The sequence below is a fragment of the Zonotrichia leucophrys genome, chromosome 21, assembly GCF_028769735.1.
Source record: "Zonotrichia leucophrys gambelii isolate GWCS_2022_RI chromosome 21, RI_Zleu_2.0, whole genome shotgun sequence".
In the NCBI taxonomy this organism is placed as follows: domain Eukaryota; kingdom Metazoa; phylum Chordata; class Aves; order Passeriformes; family Passerellidae; genus Zonotrichia; species Zonotrichia leucophrys.
The window spans coordinates 5404604-5425595 of NC_088190.1; the positions used below are offsets into that span (position 1 = coordinate 5404604).

At 62.9% G+C, this 20992-nt stretch overlaps 3 protein-coding genes across 5 annotated transcripts in view; 1 reads left to right on the forward strand and 2 right to left on the reverse strand.

Moving 5' to 3' along the window:
* Positions 1-13: 13 nt before the first annotated feature.
* Positions 14-4487, reverse strand: TMEM269 (transmembrane protein 269). The gene is made up of 6 exons (XM_064730636.1): positions 4230-4487; positions 2868-3015; positions 1623-1720; positions 1390-1533; positions 240-440; positions 14-161 (listed from the first exon to the last, which is right to left on the reverse strand). Exons 1-6 carry the CDS (start codon positions 4252-4254, stop codon positions 52-54), a joined length of 726 nt encoding a protein of 241 aa, XP_064586706.1. The 5' UTR covers positions 4255-4487; the 3' UTR covers positions 14-51.
* Positions 4488-6455: 1968 nt separating this feature from the next.
* On the reverse strand, positions 6456-12250 carry LOC135456804 (proproteinase E-like). The gene is made up of 9 exons (XM_064730917.1): positions 12208-12250; positions 12037-12113; positions 11018-11115; positions 10010-10144; positions 9795-9931; positions 9095-9243; positions 8709-9019; positions 6736-6860; positions 6456-6616 (listed from the first exon to the last, which is right to left on the reverse strand). Exons 1-9 carry the CDS (start codon positions 12248-12250, stop codon positions 6456-6458), a joined length of 1236 nt encoding a protein of 411 aa, XP_064586987.1.
* A 4926-nt stretch (positions 12251-17176) lies between these two features.
* HSPG2 (heparan sulfate proteoglycan 2) overlaps positions 17177-20992 on the forward strand; it is a 45393-nt gene continuing 41577 nt past the window's right edge. For all 3 annotated transcript variants that reach the window (XM_064730357.1, XM_064730359.1, XM_064730358.1), the window contains exon 1: positions 17177-17282. In XM_064730357.1, coding sequence (XP_064586427.1) covers positions 17205-17282 — 78 coding nt within the window. In that variant the 5' untranslated portion in view covers positions 17177-17204. The remainder of the gene's footprint in view (positions 17283-20992) is intronic.

Here is a 20992-nt window from a genome sequence, read left to right on the forward strand (position 1 = left end):
AGGAGGACGAGGATGAGGATGAGGAAGGCTTTACTAGGCTCTAGGGAGGGCTCAGGCCTTGCAGCTCCAGAGGGCGAAGGGGAAGACGATGTAGGACGTGGCCCAGGCCAGGCAATAAACCGCAGCCACCGCCGTCGGCGCCAGCAGCACGGCCACCACCCCTGCGAGCGGGACAATCCTTGGCCATCTGCTCTCCCTCCCCTTTCACCACCATCCCCAGAGCTCATCCCCGTCCTTACCTCCAGCATAAACCAGTTTTTTCCAGAGCTGTGACTCCAGCACCCTGTCGTGGGGGTAGCAGCCGCAGTCGGCCATGAACAGGGTCATGGCGGTGGCGGCCACGCGCAGCAGGGCCACGTGTCCCCCGGTCAGCAGGAAGGTGCTGGCCAGCAGTGCCGAGGCGTAGGGGCACGGCAGCCCTCGGTAGGTGAAGGGGATCCCTGAGGGAGGGCAGCACTTCAGTGTTGTTGTAGTTTTTATACTTTGTAATACTCTGTAATAGTTTTGGTTTTGTATCCCCGTATTTTTCCCAAATGGTTCACCCCACGTTGTATCCCTTCCTTTTACCTGTGTAATCCCTTTCCTTTGCTGAGATCATCCCCAAATCCCCACCCTGGCTCTCTGTCAATCCCTCAGCATCCCATCCCCTCCATCTAGAACTTTCAGTCCAGGATGTTGAGTGATTACCCATACCCCAGGGGTCAACCCCTCAAGTGTTTCTCCATACACTGGCCTAAACATCCATTTCCCAGTCTCCATCCCTTTATTTTTCTTATTGGTCAGTAAAATGTTATCTATAGTAAATTTCTCATTGGTTAGCAAAAAGTTATCTACTTTAGGTTTCCACCTCCCTTTAAATGTAATTTTGGCACCTCTCTAAGGCTCTCAGCAGGAGCCCCCTGAGGTGTAGGGGCTCCCTTGGATTAACCCCTGCTAAGAGTCAACCCCTTCATCTCCATGTTCCAGCATCTCCTCTCCTGCAGGTGATCAGCCTGGCTGCCTTTGGTACCCCCAGGGATCAGCCTGGCTGTCCTTCTGTCCTTCTGTACCCCCAGGTTCAGCCTGGCTGCCTTTGGTACCCCCATCGCCAGGGTCCCCTGGCATCAGGCCTTCTGTCACTTCGTAACCAGAATCACCTGTGGGTCACACCCCATTCCCCCTTTGTACCCCTGGGATGCAGCACTGGCAGCGCTTGGTACCACCCCCCAGGACACCTGGCTGTCTTCTGTCCTTCTGTACCCCCAGGTTCAGCCTGGCTGCCTTTGGTAGCCCCAGATCTGGCCAGGGTCCCCTCAGTGGCACTCAGAGGGACTCAGTGGCACTCAAACAAACCAGAACACACTGTGGGGGCTCACACCCCAATCCCCCCACTTTTAGGGGCTCACTCACCGCTGGAGAAGAAGCAGAGGCGGGCGAACACAGCCAGCACATAGGCCACGCTCAGCAGCCCGCCCAGCACGCCCTGGGGCTGCAGCAGCAGCGCCGTGCCCAGCCCGAACGTGGTGAAATCAGCGAAATCATCCAGCTTGGCACCTGTGGGGACAGCGAGGGGCAGTGCCAGGTGGGCACCGGGCACAGGGGACACCCATGGGGTCAGTCCTGCCCCGGGGGGATGCACTCACCCAGTGCCGAGCAGGCGTCGAGCTGCCGGGCCACGGCCCCATCAGCCAGATCCAGCAGGAAACCCAGGAGCAGCAGCCAGCAGGAGTACTGGTATTGCCTAAGGGGGGACACCCCACTTCTCAGACCCTGCTCTCCTCTTTTTCACCCCATTTCCCCCTTGTTTGCCCCATCTGTTGAGGGTGGAGGTAAGCCCAGCCAGCAGGTTGGCCACAGAGAGAGCAAAACTGGGGTGATCTCCACTTTTCATCCAATCTTTGCCCTATTTCCCCTTTTTTCTGGCAGAAGCATGGTGATCCCCACTTTTCAACCTGCATTTTCTTCTTTCCCCCCCCATTTCCCCTTTTCTGCCCTGCCCACTTATTTTGGATGGAGGAGAGCCTGACCCCTGAGATTGGCTATGGAGTGTTCAGATCCAGGGTGACCCCCACTTCCCACCTCTTTTTCACCACATTTACACCTTTTTCACCCTATTTCCTCCTTTTTCATCACATTTCCCCCATTTCCCAGAAAAACTGGGGTGACCCCCACTTCTCAACCCTCTTTTTCACCCCTTTTCAGCCCATTTCCTCCGTTTTCCCCCCTCATCCTTCGATGCTGCAGAGGCCAAAGGTGAGGAGGAGCCTTTGACCATGGAGAGAGCCAAACCTCAGTGTCCCCCACTTTGCATCACCCTTTTTGTCCCCATTCCCTTGTTTTTCCTGCAAAACTGGGCTGGCCCCCATTTTTCTACCCAATTTTCCCCCTATTTCCATCTTTTCTCCCCCTTTTTCCAGCAAACCATGGCAAACTGCACTTTTCTACTTGATTTTCACCCTATTTCCATCTTTCTTCCCTCTCTTTCCCCCTTTTTCCAGCAAAACCAGGCTGGCCCCCACTTTTCTACCGGATTTTCACCCTATTTCCTTCTTTCCAGCAAACCAGGACAAACCACACTTTTCTACCCGATTTTCACCCTATTTCCATCTTTCCTTCCCCCTTTTTCCAGCAAACCAGAGCAAACCACACTTTTTTACCATCTTTACCCTCCCATTTCCCCCCTTTTGCAGAAAAACCAAGGTGACCTCCATTTCTGTGCCTCTTTTTCACCACATTTCCCATTTTTATCCCATTTTTTCCCCACCTATTGAAGCTGCAGATGCAGGAGAGGACCCTGCCCACCCGCTTGGCCACAAGGGGAGCGCACCCAGTGTGACCCCCATTCCTCAGCCCCGTTTTCCCCCCCGTTTTTCCCAGTTTTTCCCCACCTGTTGACGCTGCAGAGGATGGAGGAGAGCCCCGCCAGCAGGTTGGCCACGGAGATGCCGTTGGCCGCGTTTTTCCGCAGGAATTCCAGCGCCCGGCCCCGTCCCGCCTGCTCGCTCAGCACCAGCTTCTTGGTGGACTGGAAAATACCTACAAACCCCCCAGCGTGTTCCAAACCACGGAGGGGCTGCAGCCCCCTCCCCAAAAAAAACAAAAAACATAGCAGGGTCGGTGCAGGGGTTCCCCCTCCTCAAACCAAAATCCCCCAAAATCTCTTTAGGAAAGCAGCAGGGGATTGATTCGTGCAAGCTCTGCTGCTGAGCTCCCCACCGGCGGCCAAAAAAATGGAATAAAAGAGGCCAAAAAAAAAAAAAAAGCAAAGAAACGAATAAAAGAACCGTAAAAATATAATAAAATAAAGAAAAAATTAAGCCAAACCCAAGCTTAGACTAAAAGCCAACCCCGGTTTAAGCTCTATGGATCTTATATACCTATCGGGCTAAGCTTTAGGGAAAGAATTTAAGGGTCCTGTCCTTTGCCCCCCGCCTTTGCCGTGTCCCAAAGCCAGGCAGATCCTTCATCTGAAAGAAAACAGCACGTCAGAGCAAGACAAACCCCCCCGAGCCCCCTCAGAGCCCCCCCAGAGCCGCTCCATCGCCGGAACGCCACCAGCAACAGCTCCCCAGGTGGGAAAAACCAGGAAAAGCCGCGGCAGAGGAGCCCAGGAGGTGCCGGGGGTCGGCGGCTCCGAGCCGGGAGCGACCTTTGGACACCGCGCCCGGAGCCGGGCTGAGCCCGGGCTGAGCCGGGAAAATCCCCCCTGATTCCCGCACGGCCGCCGCGGATCTTTGGGGCCGCGCTCCCCACCTTTATCACTCAATTCGGGGTGAGTTTGGGGATGTTGGAAAGGGAAATGTTAGGGATTTGCCGTCCCTTTCCCATTCCCGAGGCCCCGGGAATGTTCCGGAGCTGGGGCAGCACCGGCTCCAGGCACCTGCGAGCGTCACAAACCCGGGCACGGCCGGGCCCCCCAGCTCGCCCGATCCTGGCGTTTCTCACCCCAAAATCTCCGTGCTGGGATGGGAGAGAATTCCTTAACCCTGCGCCACTCCCGCTGCTTTTATCTTTACTTTGTGGGGGGAAACAAGGTGATTTTGGCTCTTCCCAGGTGCGTTAGGAGGCGCAAGGAAAAGGGGTTCAGCCACCACAAATGCAAAGTTAACCTACTTTTGGGGAGCAATGCAAGTATTTTACAGTTTTCTGCCCCATAACCCTAATTTCTCTCCTAACCCCCGCCAAATGATGATTTTTAGGGATGGGGGACACCTCTCCAAGGGGCCTCGCGGCATCCAGGTGACACTTACCGACCGGCGGTGACACCATCCACATGGCGGCGGCGGCTGCGGCAGCGGCGACAGTGACGCCCCGGCCAGGGGAAACTGAGGCAGGGGCCGCTCCGTGGGGCTCCGCGCGGTGCCGCGTTATATAAGGAAAAGCCTCTCGGGCTGAGTCACCCGGCGGGGGTGGGTCCGGCCAGAGGCCACGGACACGGACACGGGGGGTTCGCAGCCGCTTGGCACCACCGGCGAGGGAGGAGCTGCCCCGGGGGGCCGGGGGGCCATGCCAGGCTCGCCGTGCCCCTGCCAGCCTCCCAGCGCCCCTGCCAGCCTCCCGGTGCCCACGCCAGGCTCGCAGCACCGGTGCCAGGCTCGCAGCGCTTGTGCCAAGCCTGCGGCGCCCGTGCCAGGCTCGCAGTGCCCGTGCCAGGCTCGCAGCACCCACAGCGGCAGGGCCGGGCTGGCGGCACCCATGGGGCGCTGATAGCACCTGTGTCACACTCACAGCTCGGGTGTCTCGCTGATAACACCCGTGCCAGGCTCGCAGCACCCTTGTCACTCTGCTGACACCTCTCCCAGCGCCGATTCCAGGCTCACTCCTCGCCTTCTGCAGGTGTGGACCCCCCGTGCCACGCTCACGGCACCTCTGCCAGCTCTGCAGCCCCTTGGGCAGGCTCACCCCACCCACACCCAGCTCGTGGCACCCATCCCACACCCCCAGCACCCATCCCACACTCCAGCACCCATCCCGCATTCATGGAGCACATGCCAGGCTCTCAGGGCCCATCCCAGGATTGCACCATCCGTGCCAGGCTCACAGCACCCTGCCAGGCTCACAGCACCCATGCCACACTCACAGCACCCGTGCCAGGCTCACAGCACCCATATTCTGCTCACACTATCCATGCCACTCACAGTGCACACACTCACAGTGCTCACACCATGCTTTGTATTGCCTATGCCAGGCCCACAGCACCCACCCCACACTCAGAGCACTCATGCCAGGCTCACAGCACCCATGCCACACTCACAGCACCCGTGCCAGGCTCCCAGCACCCATATCCTGCCCACAGCACCCTGCCAGGCTCACAGCACCCATATCCTGCCCACAGCACCCATGCCAGGCTCCCAGCACCCATATCCTGCTCACAGCACCCATGCCAGGCTCACAGCACCCATATCCTGCCCACAGCACCCATGCCAGGCTCCCAGCACCCATATCCTGCTCACAGCACCCATGCCAGGCTCACAGCACCCATATCCTGCTCACGCCATCCATGCCACACTCACAGTGCACACACCAGGCTTTGTATTGCCTATGCCAGGCCCCCAGCACCCACCCCACACTCAGAGCACCCATGCCAGGCTCCCAGCACCCATATCCTGCTCACAGCACCCATGCCAGGCTCCCAGCACCCATATCCTGCTCACAGCACCCATGCCAGGCTCCCAGCACCCATATCCTGCTCACAGCACCCTGCCAGGCTCACAGCACCCATGTCACACTCACAGCACCCATGCCAGGCTCACAGCACCCCTATCCTGCTCACAACACTCATGCCAGGCTCCCAGCACCCATATCCTGCTCACAGCACCCGTGCCAGGTTCACAGCACCCATATTCTGCTCACACCATCCATGCCACACTCACAGTGCTCACACCAGGCTTTGTATTGCCTATGCCAGGCTCACAGCACCCACCCCACACTCACAGAACCTCTGCCAGATGTGCACCACCTGTATTTGTGCCATGCTTGTAGCACCCATGGCAGCCTCACAGCCCCACACCAGTCCCATGTCACCCACACCAGTCCCAAACACCCACACCAGTCCCAAACACCCACACCAGTCCCATGTCACCCACACCAGTCCCAGACACCCACACCAGTCCCGTGTCACCCACACCAGTCCCAAACACCCACACCAGTCCCACAGCCCCACACCAGTCCCAAACACCCACACCAGTCCCAAACACCCACACCAGTCCCACAGCCCCACACCAGTCCCATGTCACCCACACCAGTCCCACAACCCCACAGCAGACCCCTGGCACTGCCACACACCTGTCCCTGCACCCACTGCCAGCACAGCATGATTGCACCCAAAAGGTGCCACCACCCTGTGCCACCCCACCCCAATTCCCACCAGTGGCACGGGGGGTACAGCTGGTGCCCCCCACCCTCACCCCCTGCCCTGGGTCCCCTTTTCCAGCACCCTGGGCCTGTGCCAGGTGGCCCCAACTTGTGCAAGGCTGTCACGAGCTGGGGGAGCCGAGCCTCCCCCTGGCCCGGAGCAAAGGGCCGGCGATAGCGAGGGGCTGCGGGGCGGGCGACACCGCCAGGGCCACCAGCGGGGGAGCAAAGGTCCCCGAGGACACGGTGACAAGGAGCCCATAAAACTTATACAGCCCTGCAGCTGGAATTTTCCACCCAGATCGCAGCGGGAATCGGGGGTGCTGCAGAGCCCTGGGGTGGGGGGATGGCCCCGGGGTGCCCCGTTGGGGGGTCCCAGGGTGCCGGTGGCAGCGGGGACACCGTGAAAGGGCTCTTTGTTCCCGGTCACGCGCCGGTGCCGGCCGTTGCGAGGAGACGGCCGGGCCAGGAGGGCCACGGCCATGGGCACCGGGCCCTGGGGCACCCCGAGGGGGCTGTGCCACTGCCTGGGGGGGCACGGCCCCGTGGGGGCACAGGATGGCACTGGGTGCCCCATAGGGGACATGCGGGTGTCCTCAGGGCACCCAGAGCCACCGCGCCGGTGTGTGTTGGGGTGCCCATGGCAGCGGGTGCCCATGGCACAGGGCAGTTGGGGGTGCTGTGTCACCTGAGTGCCATCCCTGTGGCACCCGGGTACCCATCCCTGTGAGAATGGGGTGTCTCTGGGTGCCCATCCCTGTGGGATCTGGGTGTCTGAGGTGGGCATCCCTGTGGCACTGGGGTGTTTCTGGGTGTCCATGCCCATGGCACAGGGCACTTTGGGGTGCTGTGTCACCTGAGTGCCACCCCTGTGGCACCTGGGTACCCATCCCTGTGAGATCTGGGTGTCTGAGGGTGCCATCTCCACAGCATCTGGGCACCTATGGGTGTCTGGGCACTTCTCAGGGTCTGTCCCCATGGTGCCTGAGTATCTCTGGGTGCCCATCTCTGTGGCACTGGAGTCTCTGGGTGCCCACCCCTGTGGCATCTGGGTGTCTGAGGGTGTCCATGCCCATGGCAGAGGGCACATCAGGGTGCTTGGCGCTGTGTCACCTAAGTGCCACCCCTGTGGCACCTGGGTACCCATCCCTGTGAGATCTGGGTGTCTGAGGTGCCATCTCCACAGCACCTGGGCACCTGTGGGGTGTCTGGGCACCTCTCAGTCTATCCTCATGGTGTCTGAGTATCTCTGGATGCCCATCTCTGTGGCACTGGGGTGTCTCTGGGTGTCCATGTCCATGACATTGGGCACATTGGGGTGCTTGGGGGCTGTCTCCTGAGTGCCATCCCTGTGGCACCTGGGTGCCCATCCCTGTGAGAATGGGGTGTCTGAGAATGCCATCTCCATGGCATCTGGGCACCTCTCAGTGTCTGTCCCCATGGTGCCTGAGTATCTCTGGGTGCCCACCCCTGTGGCACTGAGCTGTCTCTGGGTGCCCATCCCTGTGGCACTGGGCTGTCTCTGGGTGCCCATGCCCATGACATTGGTGACATTGGGGTGCTCCCAGCACTGTCTGCTGGCAATGGTGCAGCCCCTGCTGCCCCCAGACCCCTGCCCAGCACAAGGAGCACGAGGACACACTGGTGCCAGCTGTTGGTGTTTATTTGCCCGATGCCAGGCCAGGGGGGGTCGATGACAAGGATGCTGCCATGCTCAGTTGTTGTTCATGGTCTGGAAGGGAGAAGTTTCTAAGACAGGAGGACAGCGCCCCAACACCCTGACACCCCAACACTCTAATAACCCAAAACCCCAGCACCCCATCACCTCAGCACCATGGCATCCCAGCACCCCAGGAGCCTGGCACACCAGCCCCCAGAACCCAGCCCTGGTCCCCAGACCTGCACCTGGTACCCACCAGTGCCTTCGACATCCCAATTCCCTGGCACCCCAGCACCCAGAGCCCTGGCACCCCATCACCCCAGAACTCTGCAAACCTTTGTCCTGGCACCCCCAAGACCTGGTGCCATGGTACCCTGGCATGCCAGCAGTTCAGAGCCCTTTTTCCCCAGCTCCATGACACCCAAGCACCCCAGTGCTGTGGCACATCTGTGCCCTGGCACTCTGGCACCCCACTGCCCTGGCACCCAGCAGCCTGGTACCCTGGTATATCCCAGTACCCTAGAGCACTCTTACCCTGGCACTGTGGCACCGACACCTGGCACCCCAGCACCATGGAACCCTGACAGTCCCATCCTCTGGTACCCCAGCATCAGATCACCCCAACAATCTGGTACACCAATACCCTGGCACCATGGCAGCCCAGTAGCCTGGCCCCTTTTCCCCCTGGTGCCCCAGTGTCCCAGAGCCCTGGCACCCCAATTCCCTGGCATCCCAGAACCCAGCACCCTGTACTGGCATCCCAATTCCCCAGCACCATGGCACCCAAGTTCCCTGGCATCCTGACACCATGATATCCCAACTCCCTGGCACCCTTGCCCCCTGGCAGCCCAGGATCCCATTCCCTGTGCCCACCTCAGCAATCCAGTCCTCGAAGGCGGACACGCGGGTGAACACCGTGGGTTTCTTGGCAGCGTTGCAGCCCAGGGCAGACACGAAGCTGGCGATGCCATGCACCTCCCAGGTGCCATCCTCAGCCTGGCAGTTCAGGGGTCCCCCGGAGTCGCCCTGAGGGTGGGGTGAGGCAGGGTCAGCACCACAGTGGGTCTGGGATGTGCCCCCTCCCCATGGAGCGGTACCCACGTTGCAACCGGATTTCTCGGCGCCGCCGGCACAGATCATGGTCTTGCGGATGGCCAGGGCGCCCCACCAGTCGGGCTGGGTGCAGTGCTCATAATCCACCACGGGCAGCTCAGCCTGCTGCAGCCGGTCCGGCAGAGTAGAGCCCCCAGCTGTGGGATCAGAGCACCCAGGTGTGTATACGGCCATCCGTCCATCCATCCATCCATCCATCCATCCATGGATCCATCCATCCATCCATCCATCCATCCATCCATCCATCCATCCATCCGTCCATCCATCCATCCATCCATCCATCCATCCATCTCTCATCCATCCATCCATCCATCCATCCATCCATCCATCCATCCATCCATCCATCCATCCATCCATCCATCCCTCCCTCCACCTTCCCATCCATTTCCACATCTGTTCTCCATCCCTCCACCCAACCCTCCCTTCCCTCCCCATCCCGCCATCCCTTCAACCATCTCTCCAACCCTCCTTCCCTCCATCTCCCCATTCCATCCATCCCTCCATCCATGGATCCATCCCTCCATCCATCCAATTCTCATCCATCCCTCATCCCTTCCTCCCCAACCATTCCCCATTTGTCCATCCCCCCTCCACCTGCCCATCCATTTCCCCACCTATCCCTCTGTCCATCCCCCCTCCCCGCCCTCTCCCCTCCATCCCGTCCGTCTGTCGTTCTGTCCGTACGCACTGGTGAGCAGTCCCCAGCCGCTGAGCACGCACGGGTACCCGTTGGGCAGCACGGAGCCGGCGGGCGGCAGCCGCCCCACCTGCACCTGCGTCGAGAGCACGGCCGGGCGCTGCAGCTTCATCAGGGCGATGTCATTGCTGCGGGGGGGACAGAGGTCAGAGGGCGGCCGGGGGTGGCACGGTGTCCCCAGCCCCCTCCCCAGGGACCCCGCTCACCCGCAGGCCGCGCAGAAGCTGAGCCACTTGGGGTGCACGAAGATGTCGTCGGAGTTGATGGGGATGCGCTGCTCGGAGCCCTCGCCGGTGCTCATGTCGTACTCGCCCAGCACCACCTGGTACGTGCGGGTTTTGCTGCCGGGAAAGGGGGGGTCAGGGCGTGCGGCCCTCCCTCGGCACCCGGGAGCCTTTCACGCACCCGGACGCTCTGCCCTGCACCTTAAATCCCCTCCCTGCACCTCCCCGTGCACCAAATCTGCACCCAAACTCACCCCTCTGCACCCTGAACCCATCTCCTCTGCGCCCTGAGCCTCTTCCTGCACCCAAACCCCCCACCCTGCACCTCCCCGTGCACCCACCCTGCACCCAAATTCACCCCCTGCCCTCTGAGCCCTCTCCCTGACCCCATCCTGCACCGCACCCACTCCTGCACCCACTTTGCATTTCTCACCCCATCCATGCGCTCAATGCACGTGGCAATTTCTTCCTTGCACAAGGAATGCCCCTCCTGCTCCCATCCCTGTGCCCTGCGCTCCTCCTGCAGCCGTTCTGCACTCCCTTCAGCCCAGACTCCCACTACACCCACCTCTCCAACCTGCACCCTCCCTGCACCCTTCCTGCGCCATCCCTGCACCCCACACTCACCCCGGTATCCAACACACCCCCAGCACCCAACTCGGCACCCCAGCACCCAACTCTGCACCCCGCGTCTCTTCCACGCAGCTCTCTGCGCTCCTCCCTCCCTGCAGCCCCATCCCGCAGCTCCAATTCCACAGCCCCAGTGCCCCCATTCCAGGTTCCCCCATCCCACAGCCCCCGCATTCCCCATCCCTGCAGATCCCATCCCTGTGCCCCATCCCGCAGCCCCATCCCCATCCCGCATCTCCAATCCCGAAGCCCCCGTCCCGCATCCTCCATCCCTGTGCCCCCATCCCAGTGCTCCATTCCCAGTGCCCGGTGCCAATGCCCCCATTCCCGGTGCCCGGTGCCCGGTGCCGGTGCCCTCACGAGATGCAGTGCGCGGCCGTCATCACCCAGTTGGCCGCGATCAGGGTGCCCCCGCAGGTGTGGCGGAAGGTCCCGTCCCGCTCGTACTGCAGCGAGATCTGTGGGGGGAGAGACACGGCTGGGTGCCACCGACCCACACGGGTCCCCCTGTCCCCCTGCCCTTCTGTTCCCCTGTCTCCCTGTTCCGCTCTCCCTCTGTCGCCCCGTCCCCTGTCCCACTGTCCCCGTTTCCCACTGTCCCCCTGTTCCGCTATCCCTTGTGCCCCTCTCCCCCTGTCCCCTGTCCCGCTGTCCTCCTGTCTGTCCCCTGTCCCCCTGTCCCGCTGTCCCCTTGTCTGTCCCGCTGTCCTCTGCCCCCCGTCCCCTGTCCCCCCGTCCCCCTTGTCCCCCTGTCTCACTGTCCCGCTGTCCCCCTGTCCCTCTGTCCCCCTGTCTGTCCCCCTGTCCCCTGTCCTCCGTCCCGCTGTCCCCCTGTCTGTCTGTCCCCCTCTCCCCTGTCCCCCTGTCTGTCCCCTGTCCCTCTGTCTGTCCCCCTGTCAGTCTGTCTGTCCCGCTGTCCCTCTGTCCCACTCTCCCGCTGTTCCTCTGTCGGTCCCCTGTCCCGTTGTCCCCCTCTCTGTCCCGCTGTCTCCCTGTTCCCCTGTCCTCCAGTCCCCCTATCCCACTGTCTGCCCCCTGTCCCCCTGCCCCCTGTCCTCCGTCCCGCTGTCCCCCTGTCTCTCCCTCTGTCCCCCTGTCTGTCCCCTGTCTGTTCCGTTGTCCCCCGTCCCCCTGCCCCCTGTCCCCCTGTCTGTCCCTCTGTCCCCCTGTCTGTCCTGCTGTAACCCTGCCCCTCTGTCCCCCTGTCCCCTGTCTGTTCCCCCTGTCCCCTGTCTGTCCCCACTGTCTGTTCCGCTGTCCCCCCGTCCCCTTGCCCCCTGTCCCCCTGTCTGTCCCTCTGTCCTGCTGTAACCCTGCCCCTCTGTCCCTCTGTCCCCCTGTCCCCCTGTCTGTCCCCTGTCCCCCTGTCCGTCCCTCACCTGCCAGGGCCAGCTGTAGGGCTCGGCATCCTGCCCGTTGACCACGCGGGACTCGGGCAGCACGGCGGCGCGGGCACCTGCGGGACACGGGGACACGGTGGCACCGTCACCCCCTGGCATCCCCCAGCCAGCCGAGCCTGGGGACCCGGGGGGGCTCAGGGGACACCTCACCGCCGGCCACCAGCAGCAGGACAAGACTCAGCAGGGCAGCCATGGCTCCGGTGTGGCTGTCCCGGGGCACCCGCCCGCCTTAAATCCCCGCGGGCACCCAAGGGCAGCCCTGGGAACGGGCACCCGGTGCCCAGCTGGGCACTGGGGGGGGTTAAACATTAACCTGGGCCTTGGGGGGACGTGGCACTGGCACCCGGCCAGCGGGGACCCTGCAGGTCCCAAACCCCCTGTCCCTGCTGCTGCCACTGCCCCTGTGTGCCCCCAGAGTGCCCCATGCCCACCCCATGCCCCCACGGCCCCTCTGAGTGCCCCCCCAGTGCTCCCCTTAGCCCCAGTGCCCCCCACAGTCCCCACAGCTCTCTGTGTGCCCCACAGTGCCCTCTGTGCCTCCCCTGTACCCCCAAAGCCACCACAACCACCCCCTGTGCCCCAGGTGGCCTCCAGACCTCCCCAACCCCTGGGCCCCACAGCCACCCCTGTCCCCCCCATTCCCTGCACCCTTGGTGTGCCCATATGGCTCCCATACCCTTCATGGGCTCAGTGCCCCTCACATCCTCCCCTCCTGGACCCCCAGAGCCCCCCCAGCCATCCCAGGTGCCCTCCACAGTGCCCACATGGCCCCCATGGACTGTACGGCCCCATGTACCCCTCCTCCCAGCCCCCACAGCATTTCCATCCACCCCTGTGCCCCCACAGCTGCCAATCACCTCTACTGCCCCCACAGCCCCCCAATCACCTCTACTGCCCCCCACAGCCCCCCAATCACCCCCACTGCCCCCACAGCCCCCCAATCACCTCCACTGCCCCCCACAGCCCCCTGCAGCCAGCCCTGTGCCCCCCATGTTCCCACAGAGCCCCTATGGCCCCCATATACCCCCCATCCCACAGCCCATGGTCCCTGTGCCCCCCCCTATGCCCTGTGCCCTGACCCCCTCCCAGAACCCACAGCCCCTCACAATCAGCCCCTAAACCCTTTTAACCCCTGTGCCCCCCAATATCTGCCATGCTTCTTGTGTTCCCCATGTATCCCCCATACTGTCCTGTGCCCCTATGACTCCCCCTGCACCCCTATAGCCCCCCTAAATCGCTTTATGTCCCTGGTGTGCCCTATAGACCCTATAAACCGCAGTGTCCCCATAGCCCTGAGCCCCTGGTTGCCCCACAGTCCCTGTACCCCCCTGGTACCCCCATAGTGCCCTCTCCACACCCGTGGTACCCCCATAGCCCCTATAGCTCCCTGTGCCCCCATAGTGCCCTCTCCCCACCCTTGTCCCCCCATATCTCCCTTCCCCTGGTACCCCCATAGCCCCTATAGCCCCCCTGTGCCCCCCATGGTCCCCCATTGCCCCCAAACTCCCTCACACACCCGGGGGGTCCCCACGCACCCCAGAACCCTCGGGGAAGTTCCCACAGGAGTTCTCCATGTCCCTGCAGTGTCCCCATGTGCTCCCATGACCCTGTAGGAGTCCCCAGAGGTGACACCTGTGTCCCTGTTTAAGTTCCCAAGGTGTCCCATGAACTCTCATGTCCCTGTTAAAGTCCCCAGGGGTGTCCCAAGGTGTCCCCAGGTGCTCCCATGACCCTGTAGAAGTCCCCAGAGGTGACACCTCTGTCCTTGTAAATGTTCCCAGGGGTGTCCCCAGGTGTCCCCACGCATTCCCATGTCCTTGTAAAAGTCCCCAGGGGTGTTCCAGGGTGTCCCCACATGCTCCCATGTCCTTGTAAATATTCTCAGGGGTGTCCCAAGGTGTTCCCACACACTCCCATGACTCTGTACAAGTCCCCAGAGGTGACACCTGTGTCCCCATTAAAGTTCCCAGGAGTGTCCCCAGGCGTCCCCACATGCTCCCATGACCCTGTACAAGTCCGCAGAGGTGACACTTGTGTCCTTGTAAATGTTCCCAGGGGTGTCCCAAGGTGTCCCCTGCACCCCTATGTCCTTACAAAAGTTCCCAGGGGTGTCCTAAGGTGTCCCCAAGCATTTCCATGACCCTGTACAAGTCCCCAGAGGTGACACCTGTGTCCCTGTTAAAGTTCCCAAGGTGTCCCATGAACTCTCATGTCCCTGTTAAAGTCCCAGGGGCGTCCCAAGGTGTCCCCAGGTGCTCCCATGACCCTGTAGAAGTCCCCAGGGGTGACACCTGTGTCCCCATTAAAGTTCCTGGGGGTGTCCCCAGGTGTCCCCATGCACCCCCATGTCCTTGTAAATGTCCCCAGGGGTGTCCTAAGGTGTCCCCACACACTCCCATGACCCTGTACAAGTCCCCAGAGGTGACACCTGTGTCCCTGTTAAAGTTCCCGAGGTGTCCCTAGGCAGTCTCATGTCCTTGTAAAATTCCCCACGGGTGTCCCAAGGTGTCCCCAGGTGCTCCCATGACCCTGTAGACGTCCCCAGAGGTGACACCTGTGTTCCCATTAAAGTTCCCGGGGGTGTCCCAAGGTGTCCCCACACTCTCCCATGACTCTGTACAAGTCCCCAGAGGTGACACCTGTGTCCCCAATAAAGTTCCCGGGGGTGTCCCAAGGTGTCCCCACGCGCTCCCATGTCCTTGTTAATGTTCCCAGGGCTGACTCCCATGTCCCCCCATGTCCCCATAACAGTTCCTGCAGGTGCCCCACAGTGACACCCCAGTGTCACCCTGCAGCTGCCCAGAGGTGGCCCCCGTGTCCCCACACACCCGTGTGTTCCCATAAATGTCCCCAAAGGTGCTCCATGATGTCCTGCACCCCACGTCCCTGTAGAAGTCCCCATGTGTGTCCCCACACACCCCTTGTCCCCATAAAAGTTCCCAGGGGTGCACCCCCATTCTCCCCCCACACTGTACCAGGTCCTCATAAAGCTCCCGGGAGTCCCACGGTGTCCCCACGTGTCCCTGTGCCAGTTCCCACAGCTGTCCCACGGTGTCCCCACGTGTCCCTGTGCCAGTTCCCACAGCTGTCCCATGGTGTCCCCATGTGCCTCCATGTCCAGGAGAAGTTCCCAGGAGCGTCCCAAGGTGTCCCCAGGCACCTGTGTGTCCCACTAGAGTTTCCAGAGGTGACCATATGTGTACCCCCATGTCCCCACGCACCCTCGTGCCCTCCTGGAAGTCCCCAGGGCTGTCCCCCCGTGTCCCCACGCACCCGTGTCCCAGTTTAAGTTCTCAGAATTGTCCCCTGTGTCCCCCCCGTGCCCCTGCAAAAGATTCCAGGGCTGTCCCCACACCCCACACCCCAGTGCACGTTCCCAGGGGTGTCCCAAGGTGTCCTGCCACCCTCGGCTGTCCCCAAGTGTCCCCCTGGTGTTCCTGCAAGTGTTCCCAGGGGTGTCACCCCACATCCCCAGGCAGGCACCCCAACATTCCCCACACACCCCAACATAAATTCTCAGAGTTTCTCCCCGTGTCCCTCCGTGTTAACGTTCCCGGGGTGTCCCTTGTGTCCCAGTGTGAGACCCCAGAGTTGTCCCCCGGTGTCCCTGTGCCCCTCCGTGTTCCCCGTGCCTCCCGTGTCCCTGCAGATGCTCCTGGGGGTGTCCCCTGTCCCTGTACAAGTTCCCAGCGGTGTCCCTGTGTCCCAGTGCCAGTTCCCGGGGCTGTCCCGGTGTCCCGGTGCCATTTCCCAGCGGTGTCCCCTTGTCCCAGTGCAAGTTCTCCAGAGTGTCCCCATGTCCTCCTGGGGGTGTCCTCGTATCCCAGTGCCAGTTCCTGGGGATGTCCCTGTGTCCCTGTACGAGCTCTTGGGGATGTCCCCCTGTCCCAGTGCCAGTTCCCAAGGGTGTCCCTTTGTCCCAGTGCCCATTCCAGGGGGTGTCCCCGTGTCCCACTGCCATTTCCTGGGGGTGTCCCCATGTCCCAGTGCCAGTTCTCAGTGGTGTCCCCGTGTCCCGGTACAAGTTCCCAGAGGTGTCCCCGTGTCCCAGTGCCAGTTCCCAGGGGGCGTCCCCATGTTCCTGTACAAGCTCTCGGGTGTGTCCCAGTGTCCCAATGCCAGTTCCTGGGGTGCCACCGTGTCCCTGTACAAGTTTCCAGGGGTGTCCCAGTGCCCCTTCCCGGGGGTGTCCCGGTACAAGTTCCCGGGGTGTCCCCATGTCCCCGTGTCCCTTCCCAGCCGTGTCCCGGTGTCCCGGTGCCATTTCCCAGCCGTGTCCCGGTGTCCCAGTCCCAGTTCCCGGGAGCGTCCCAGTGTCCCAGTGCCATTTCCCAGCCGTGACCCAGTGTCCCCGTGTCCCAGTGCCCGTTCCCAGGGGTGTCCCAGTGTCCCGGTACAAGTTCTCGGGGGTGTCCCTGTGCCATTTCCTGGTACAAGTTCCCAGAGGTGTCCCCATGTCCCTGTGCCGGTTCCTGGGGGTGTCCCACGTGTCCGTGTCCCACTGCCAGTTCTCGGGGGTGTCCCCGTGTCCCTGTACAAGTTCCTGGGGGTGTCCCCCTGTCCTGGTGCCACTTCCCAGAGGTGTCCCCCTGTCCCAGTGGCAGTTCTCAAGGGTGTCCCCGTGTCCCAGTGCCAGTTCTCGGGAATGTCCCCGTGTCCCTGTAGGAGTTCCCAGGGGTGTCCCCGTGTCCCAGTGCCAGTTCCCGGGGTGTCCCGGTGCCATTCCCAGGCCGTGTCCCGGTGTCCCACTGCCCGTTCCCGGGGGTGTCCCGGTACAAGTTCCCCGGGCTGTCCCCATGTCCCGGTGCCATTCCCCAGCCCTGTCTCGGTACAAGTTCCCGGGAGTGTCCCCATGTCCCTGTAGGAGTTCCCCGGGCTGTCCCGGTGTCCCGGTGCCATTCCCCAGCCGTGTCCCGGGGTCCCAGTCCCAGTTCCCCGGGCTGTCCCCATGTCCCGGTGCCATCCCCAGCCGTGTCCCGCCGTGTCCCCGCCGCCTCCCCCCCGTGTCCCCCCTCGGGCGCGCGCTGCGCGGCCCCGCCCCGCGGGCCGGGGGGGTACCGGGGGGGGGGGGCGGGGCGGCCCCGGGGCGGCGGCGCGGCCGGAGCGGAGCGGAGCGAGCGGGGCGAGCTCGGCGGGGCCGTGCGGCGATGGGGCGGCGGGGCCCGGCGGCGCTGCGGACCCTCCTGCTGCTGCTGCTGCTGCTGCTGCTGGGGACCCTCGTGCCGGTGAGTGCGGCTGGGGGCGCCCGGGGACCCCGAACCGGGCTGGGGGGTCCCGGGAAGGAGCTGGGAGTTGGGGTCCCGCCAAGGAGTTGGGGAGCTCTGAAGGATTTGGGGTGCCTGAAAGGAGACGGAGTTTCCACTCACGGATTTGGGGGCGCTGAAAGGAGTTGGGGCCTCCCCCCTCGGCGCTGGGATCCCCAAAGGAGTCGGGGGCCCCGGAGTTGGGGTCCCGCCAAGGAGTTGGGGAGCTCTGAAGGATTTGGGGTGCCTGAAAGGAGTCGAAGTTTCCATTCACGGATTTGGGGGCTCGGAAAGGAGTTGGGGACCCTTGCAGGAGTTGGGGTCTCCTCACACGGAGCTAAGATCCCGGAAAGGAGTTGGGGGTTGGGGTCCCGCCAAGGAGTTGGGGAGCTTTGAAGGATTTGGGGTGCCTGAAAGGAGCCGGGGTCTCCACCCGCGGGTTTGGGGGCTCTGAAAGGAGCTGAGGGCCCTTGCAGGAGTTGGAATGTCCCCATACGGAGCTGGGATCCCCAAAGGAGTCGGGGTCCCGGGAGCTGGAATTCCCTGTAGGAGTTGGGGTCCCCTACAGGAGTTGGGGTCCCCGGAGGGGGAGTTCTATGGAGCAGTTGTGAGCCCCCTGTGGTTTTGGGGTGCCTTGAAGTATTTGGGGCCCTTAAAGGAGTTGGGGTCCCGCCAAGGAGTTGGGGAGATCTAAAGGATTTGGGGTGCCTGAAAGGAGCCACGGTCTCCACCCGCGGATTTGGGGGCTCTGAAAGGAGCTGAGGGCCCTTGCAGGAGTTGGGGTCTCCCCCCGCGGCGCTGGGATCCCCAAAGGAATTGGGGTCCCAGGAGCTGGAATTCCCATCTCCTACAGGAGTTGGGGTCCCCGGAGTGGGAATTCTATGGAGCAGTTGTGAGCCCCCTGTGGTTTTGGGGCGCCTTGAAGTATTTGGGGCCCTTAAAGGAGTTGGGGTCCCCACAGGATTTTGGGACCCCCTAAAGGATTTGGGTACCTCTGAGCTGGGGTCTCCTGAAGGAGTTGGGGTCCCCTAGAGGAGTTAGGAACCTCTCCCCAGATTTGGGGATCCCTCTAGGAATTGGGGTCCCCCACGGAGTTTGTGTCTCTCGAAGGACTTGAGGATCCTTGTGATCCCGGAATTGGGGTCCCCCAGGACACCAAGGAGATGTGGGGGTCCCTGTTCCTGAAGGGATTGGGGGGTCCCCCCTGTACCAGAGTCTCGTGGAGACCCCAGGGCCCACCCTGGGAATTGCAGTGTCCCCCCAAAGGATCGGGGGGTCCCTCTCCCCGTGCCCTGCCCCACCTGGGAATGGGGGGTTTGGGGTCCCCCTGCCTGTCCCCTATGGGGTGTGAGGTCCCCCATGGACTGGGGGTGCGTGGGGTCACCCACCCCATACCCCTGTGGGAGTGGGGTCCCCGTGACCCCCGTGTGAGGGCTCCAGTCTGGGTGGGGGGGCTCTGTCACCCCCCGTTCCTTTAGGGAATTGGGGTCCCCCCTGACCCCAGGGTGGGGATGGCTCCCATCACCCCACAAACCCCCCCATGGCGGTCCAGCCCCCCTGTCCCCACCCCGTGCCCTGGGTGGGGGTCACCCATAGGGACACTCCTATCCTGTTTTGGGGTCCCCCCCGTGCGCACCGCACCCCATCCCCCGCCCCGGCTAAATTTAAAGGGTGATGGTGGCGCCGCTCACCCTAAAAATAACCATCCCAAAATACCCGCCCGGGGGGGGGCGCTGCGCCGGGGGCGCCCCTGGGGGGGTCCCCACCGTGCTGGGGGCAGCGGGGCGGGGGTGGCACCTCGGGGTGGCACCGATTGGCGGGGGGGTCCCGGTGGGTGCGGGCTGGGGGGCCCGGGGGCGGTTTGGGGTTGGGCGGGTGCCCGGGGTGGAGAACAGAGGGGGCCTTGTGCTCGGGGCCGGGCTGCCAGCGCGGCCCCCCCGCTCTCCGTGGGGCTCCCACCCACGCCCGGGGGGGACAGAGGGGGGGGATCCCCACTTTGCAGCCCCCCACCCTTCATTCTGCTGAGAAACAGGGGGGGATTTGGGGACGGAGCGGCCCCATAACCCCCCTGGCCGGGATGCTGGCCCTACATCCACGTGTGGGGGGGTGTTCCCATCCCCACGCGGCCCACGGAGGGTGGGCGCCACCTGCACGGGCTGCGAAGGGTTAATGCGGTGGGGGGGAAGGGGAGGGCGAAGCAGGAATGCGCGATAAGATCGGCGTGCCCGGGGGGAAGGGCTGGGGAAGGGGGGGACACCCCACGCACGCTCTGCACACGCGTGTGCCCGGGGCACGCACGGCCACGGCGCTGCTGGGGGGGCTCCTGGCACACCTGGGGGCGTTTGGGGACACCTGGGGGCATCTGGGGGCATTTGGGGCCGCCTGGGAGCGCTCGGGGCCACTCGGGGACCCTCCGGGCCCGCGGCTCACATGGCCTCTCGCCTCCGGCTCGCTCCCATCGCCAAAGATGGCCCGGCTATGGGATGAGGAGGAGGAGGAGGAAGGCGGGGAGGAAGGTCAGCTCAGACGCTGGGTCCTTGCCAGGACTCCTGGGTTTCCCCTCTTGCCATGAAAACCCGACACTGCCCCAAAAAATCTTGCTGTCTCACAAAAGAACCTACTGCCCTCAAAAAATCCCTCCTGAAAATCTGCCTATCCCCCTGCCCCCAAAAACCCATCTCCCCCCATACCCACCCCCCCCCCAAAAAAAACCCCCCATATCCCTTCCCCTAAAAATCCATTTTCCCCCCTAAAACCCTGCCACTCATCTCCACCCTCCAAAAATCCAACTCCACTCTCCAAAACCCATCTCCCTGCCCAAAAACCCATCACTCCCCCTGCCCAAAATCCCATCTCCCCCCAGAAAATGCCCCCTAAAACCAAACTCTCCTCTCCAAACCCCGTTCACCCCAAACCCTCCCGTTCCTCCCCCCCTATCCCGAGCCGTCCCGGGATAAATTAGGCAATGCCAGCAGGGAGGAATGCAGGGAGAGGGGGCAGGGCAGGCGCATATTTGGGGCCCCCCTTTCTGCCCGGCCGTGCCGGTGACCCCGCAGCTGTTTCACCCCCAAATCCCGGGGGCGGATGGGGGGGACGGGGGGGTCAGAGCAGCTGTTTCTGTCCCCCCCCCTCGGGAGCAGCATCCCACAGCTGTGCTGGCAGCCCCCCCAAACCCTGGGGTGACCCCAATGCCCCCCAGTCCTTGGGGACCCCCGGGAGGGGGGAGAGGGGAATTTTTTCATGGGGGAAGCACCTTTGAGCATGACCTTGGGGGGAACAATGAGCCAGGGGGGGATTGCTATTAATAACCCCCCCCGGTTATTATTCTTGTGCTGCGTCACCTCCTCTTCCTCACCCGGATGAATTAACGGGGGGGGGCACATCCAGATTTGGGGGCCACTTGGAGATTTGAGGGACCACATCCAGATTTTAGTGCGGGAACACCCAAACTGCCGGGGGACACCGAAATAAGGGAGGGCTGAGGTGTTGCCCCTAATTTGGGGCGCACTTTGGAAGCGGGGGGTTGGCAGCGTGGTGCTTCCTCACCCTCCTCTTCCTCGCCCCCCTTCCCCCCCGAGTTTTCCCCAGGGTGCGGGGCAGGATTTGGGCCGGGGAGTGGAAAATGTGAGCGGCGGCGGCGGCGGGGCCGTGGCGTCCGGCCGGGCGCGGTGCCCCGGCGGCAGCGGGGGGGT

What these genes read in the sequence shown, in the direction of transcription:
- TMEM269 (XM_064730636.1), bottom strand. Translation starts at nt 4,254, where the DNA reads ATGTGGATGGTGTCACCGCCGGTCG. An exon ending in GATGGTGTCACCGCCGGTCG is followed by an intron (nt 3,016 to 4,229) that starts GTAAGTGTCACC and finishes GGGGGTTTGTAG; the next exon opens with GTATTTTCCAGTCCACCAAG. An exon ending in CGACGCCTGCTCGGCACTGG is followed by an intron (nt 1,534 to 1,622) that starts GTGAGTGCATCC and finishes CTGTCCCCACAG; the next exon opens with GTGCCAAGCTGGATGATTTC.
- LOC135456804 (XM_064730917.1), bottom strand. Translation starts at nt 12,250, where the DNA reads ATGGCTGCCCTGCTGAGTCTTGTCCTGCTGCTGGTGGCCGGCG. An exon ending in AGCTTCTGCGCGGCCTGCGG is followed by an intron (nt 9,932 to 10,009) that starts GTGAGCGGGGTC and finishes TCCCCCCCGCAG; the next exon opens with CAATGACATCGCCCTGATGA. An exon ending in TGGGATGCCAGGGAATTGGG is followed by an intron (nt 6,861 to 8,708) that starts GTGCCAGGGCTC and finishes GTGCCCCCCCAG; the next exon opens with GCAGTGGCACAGCCCCCTCG.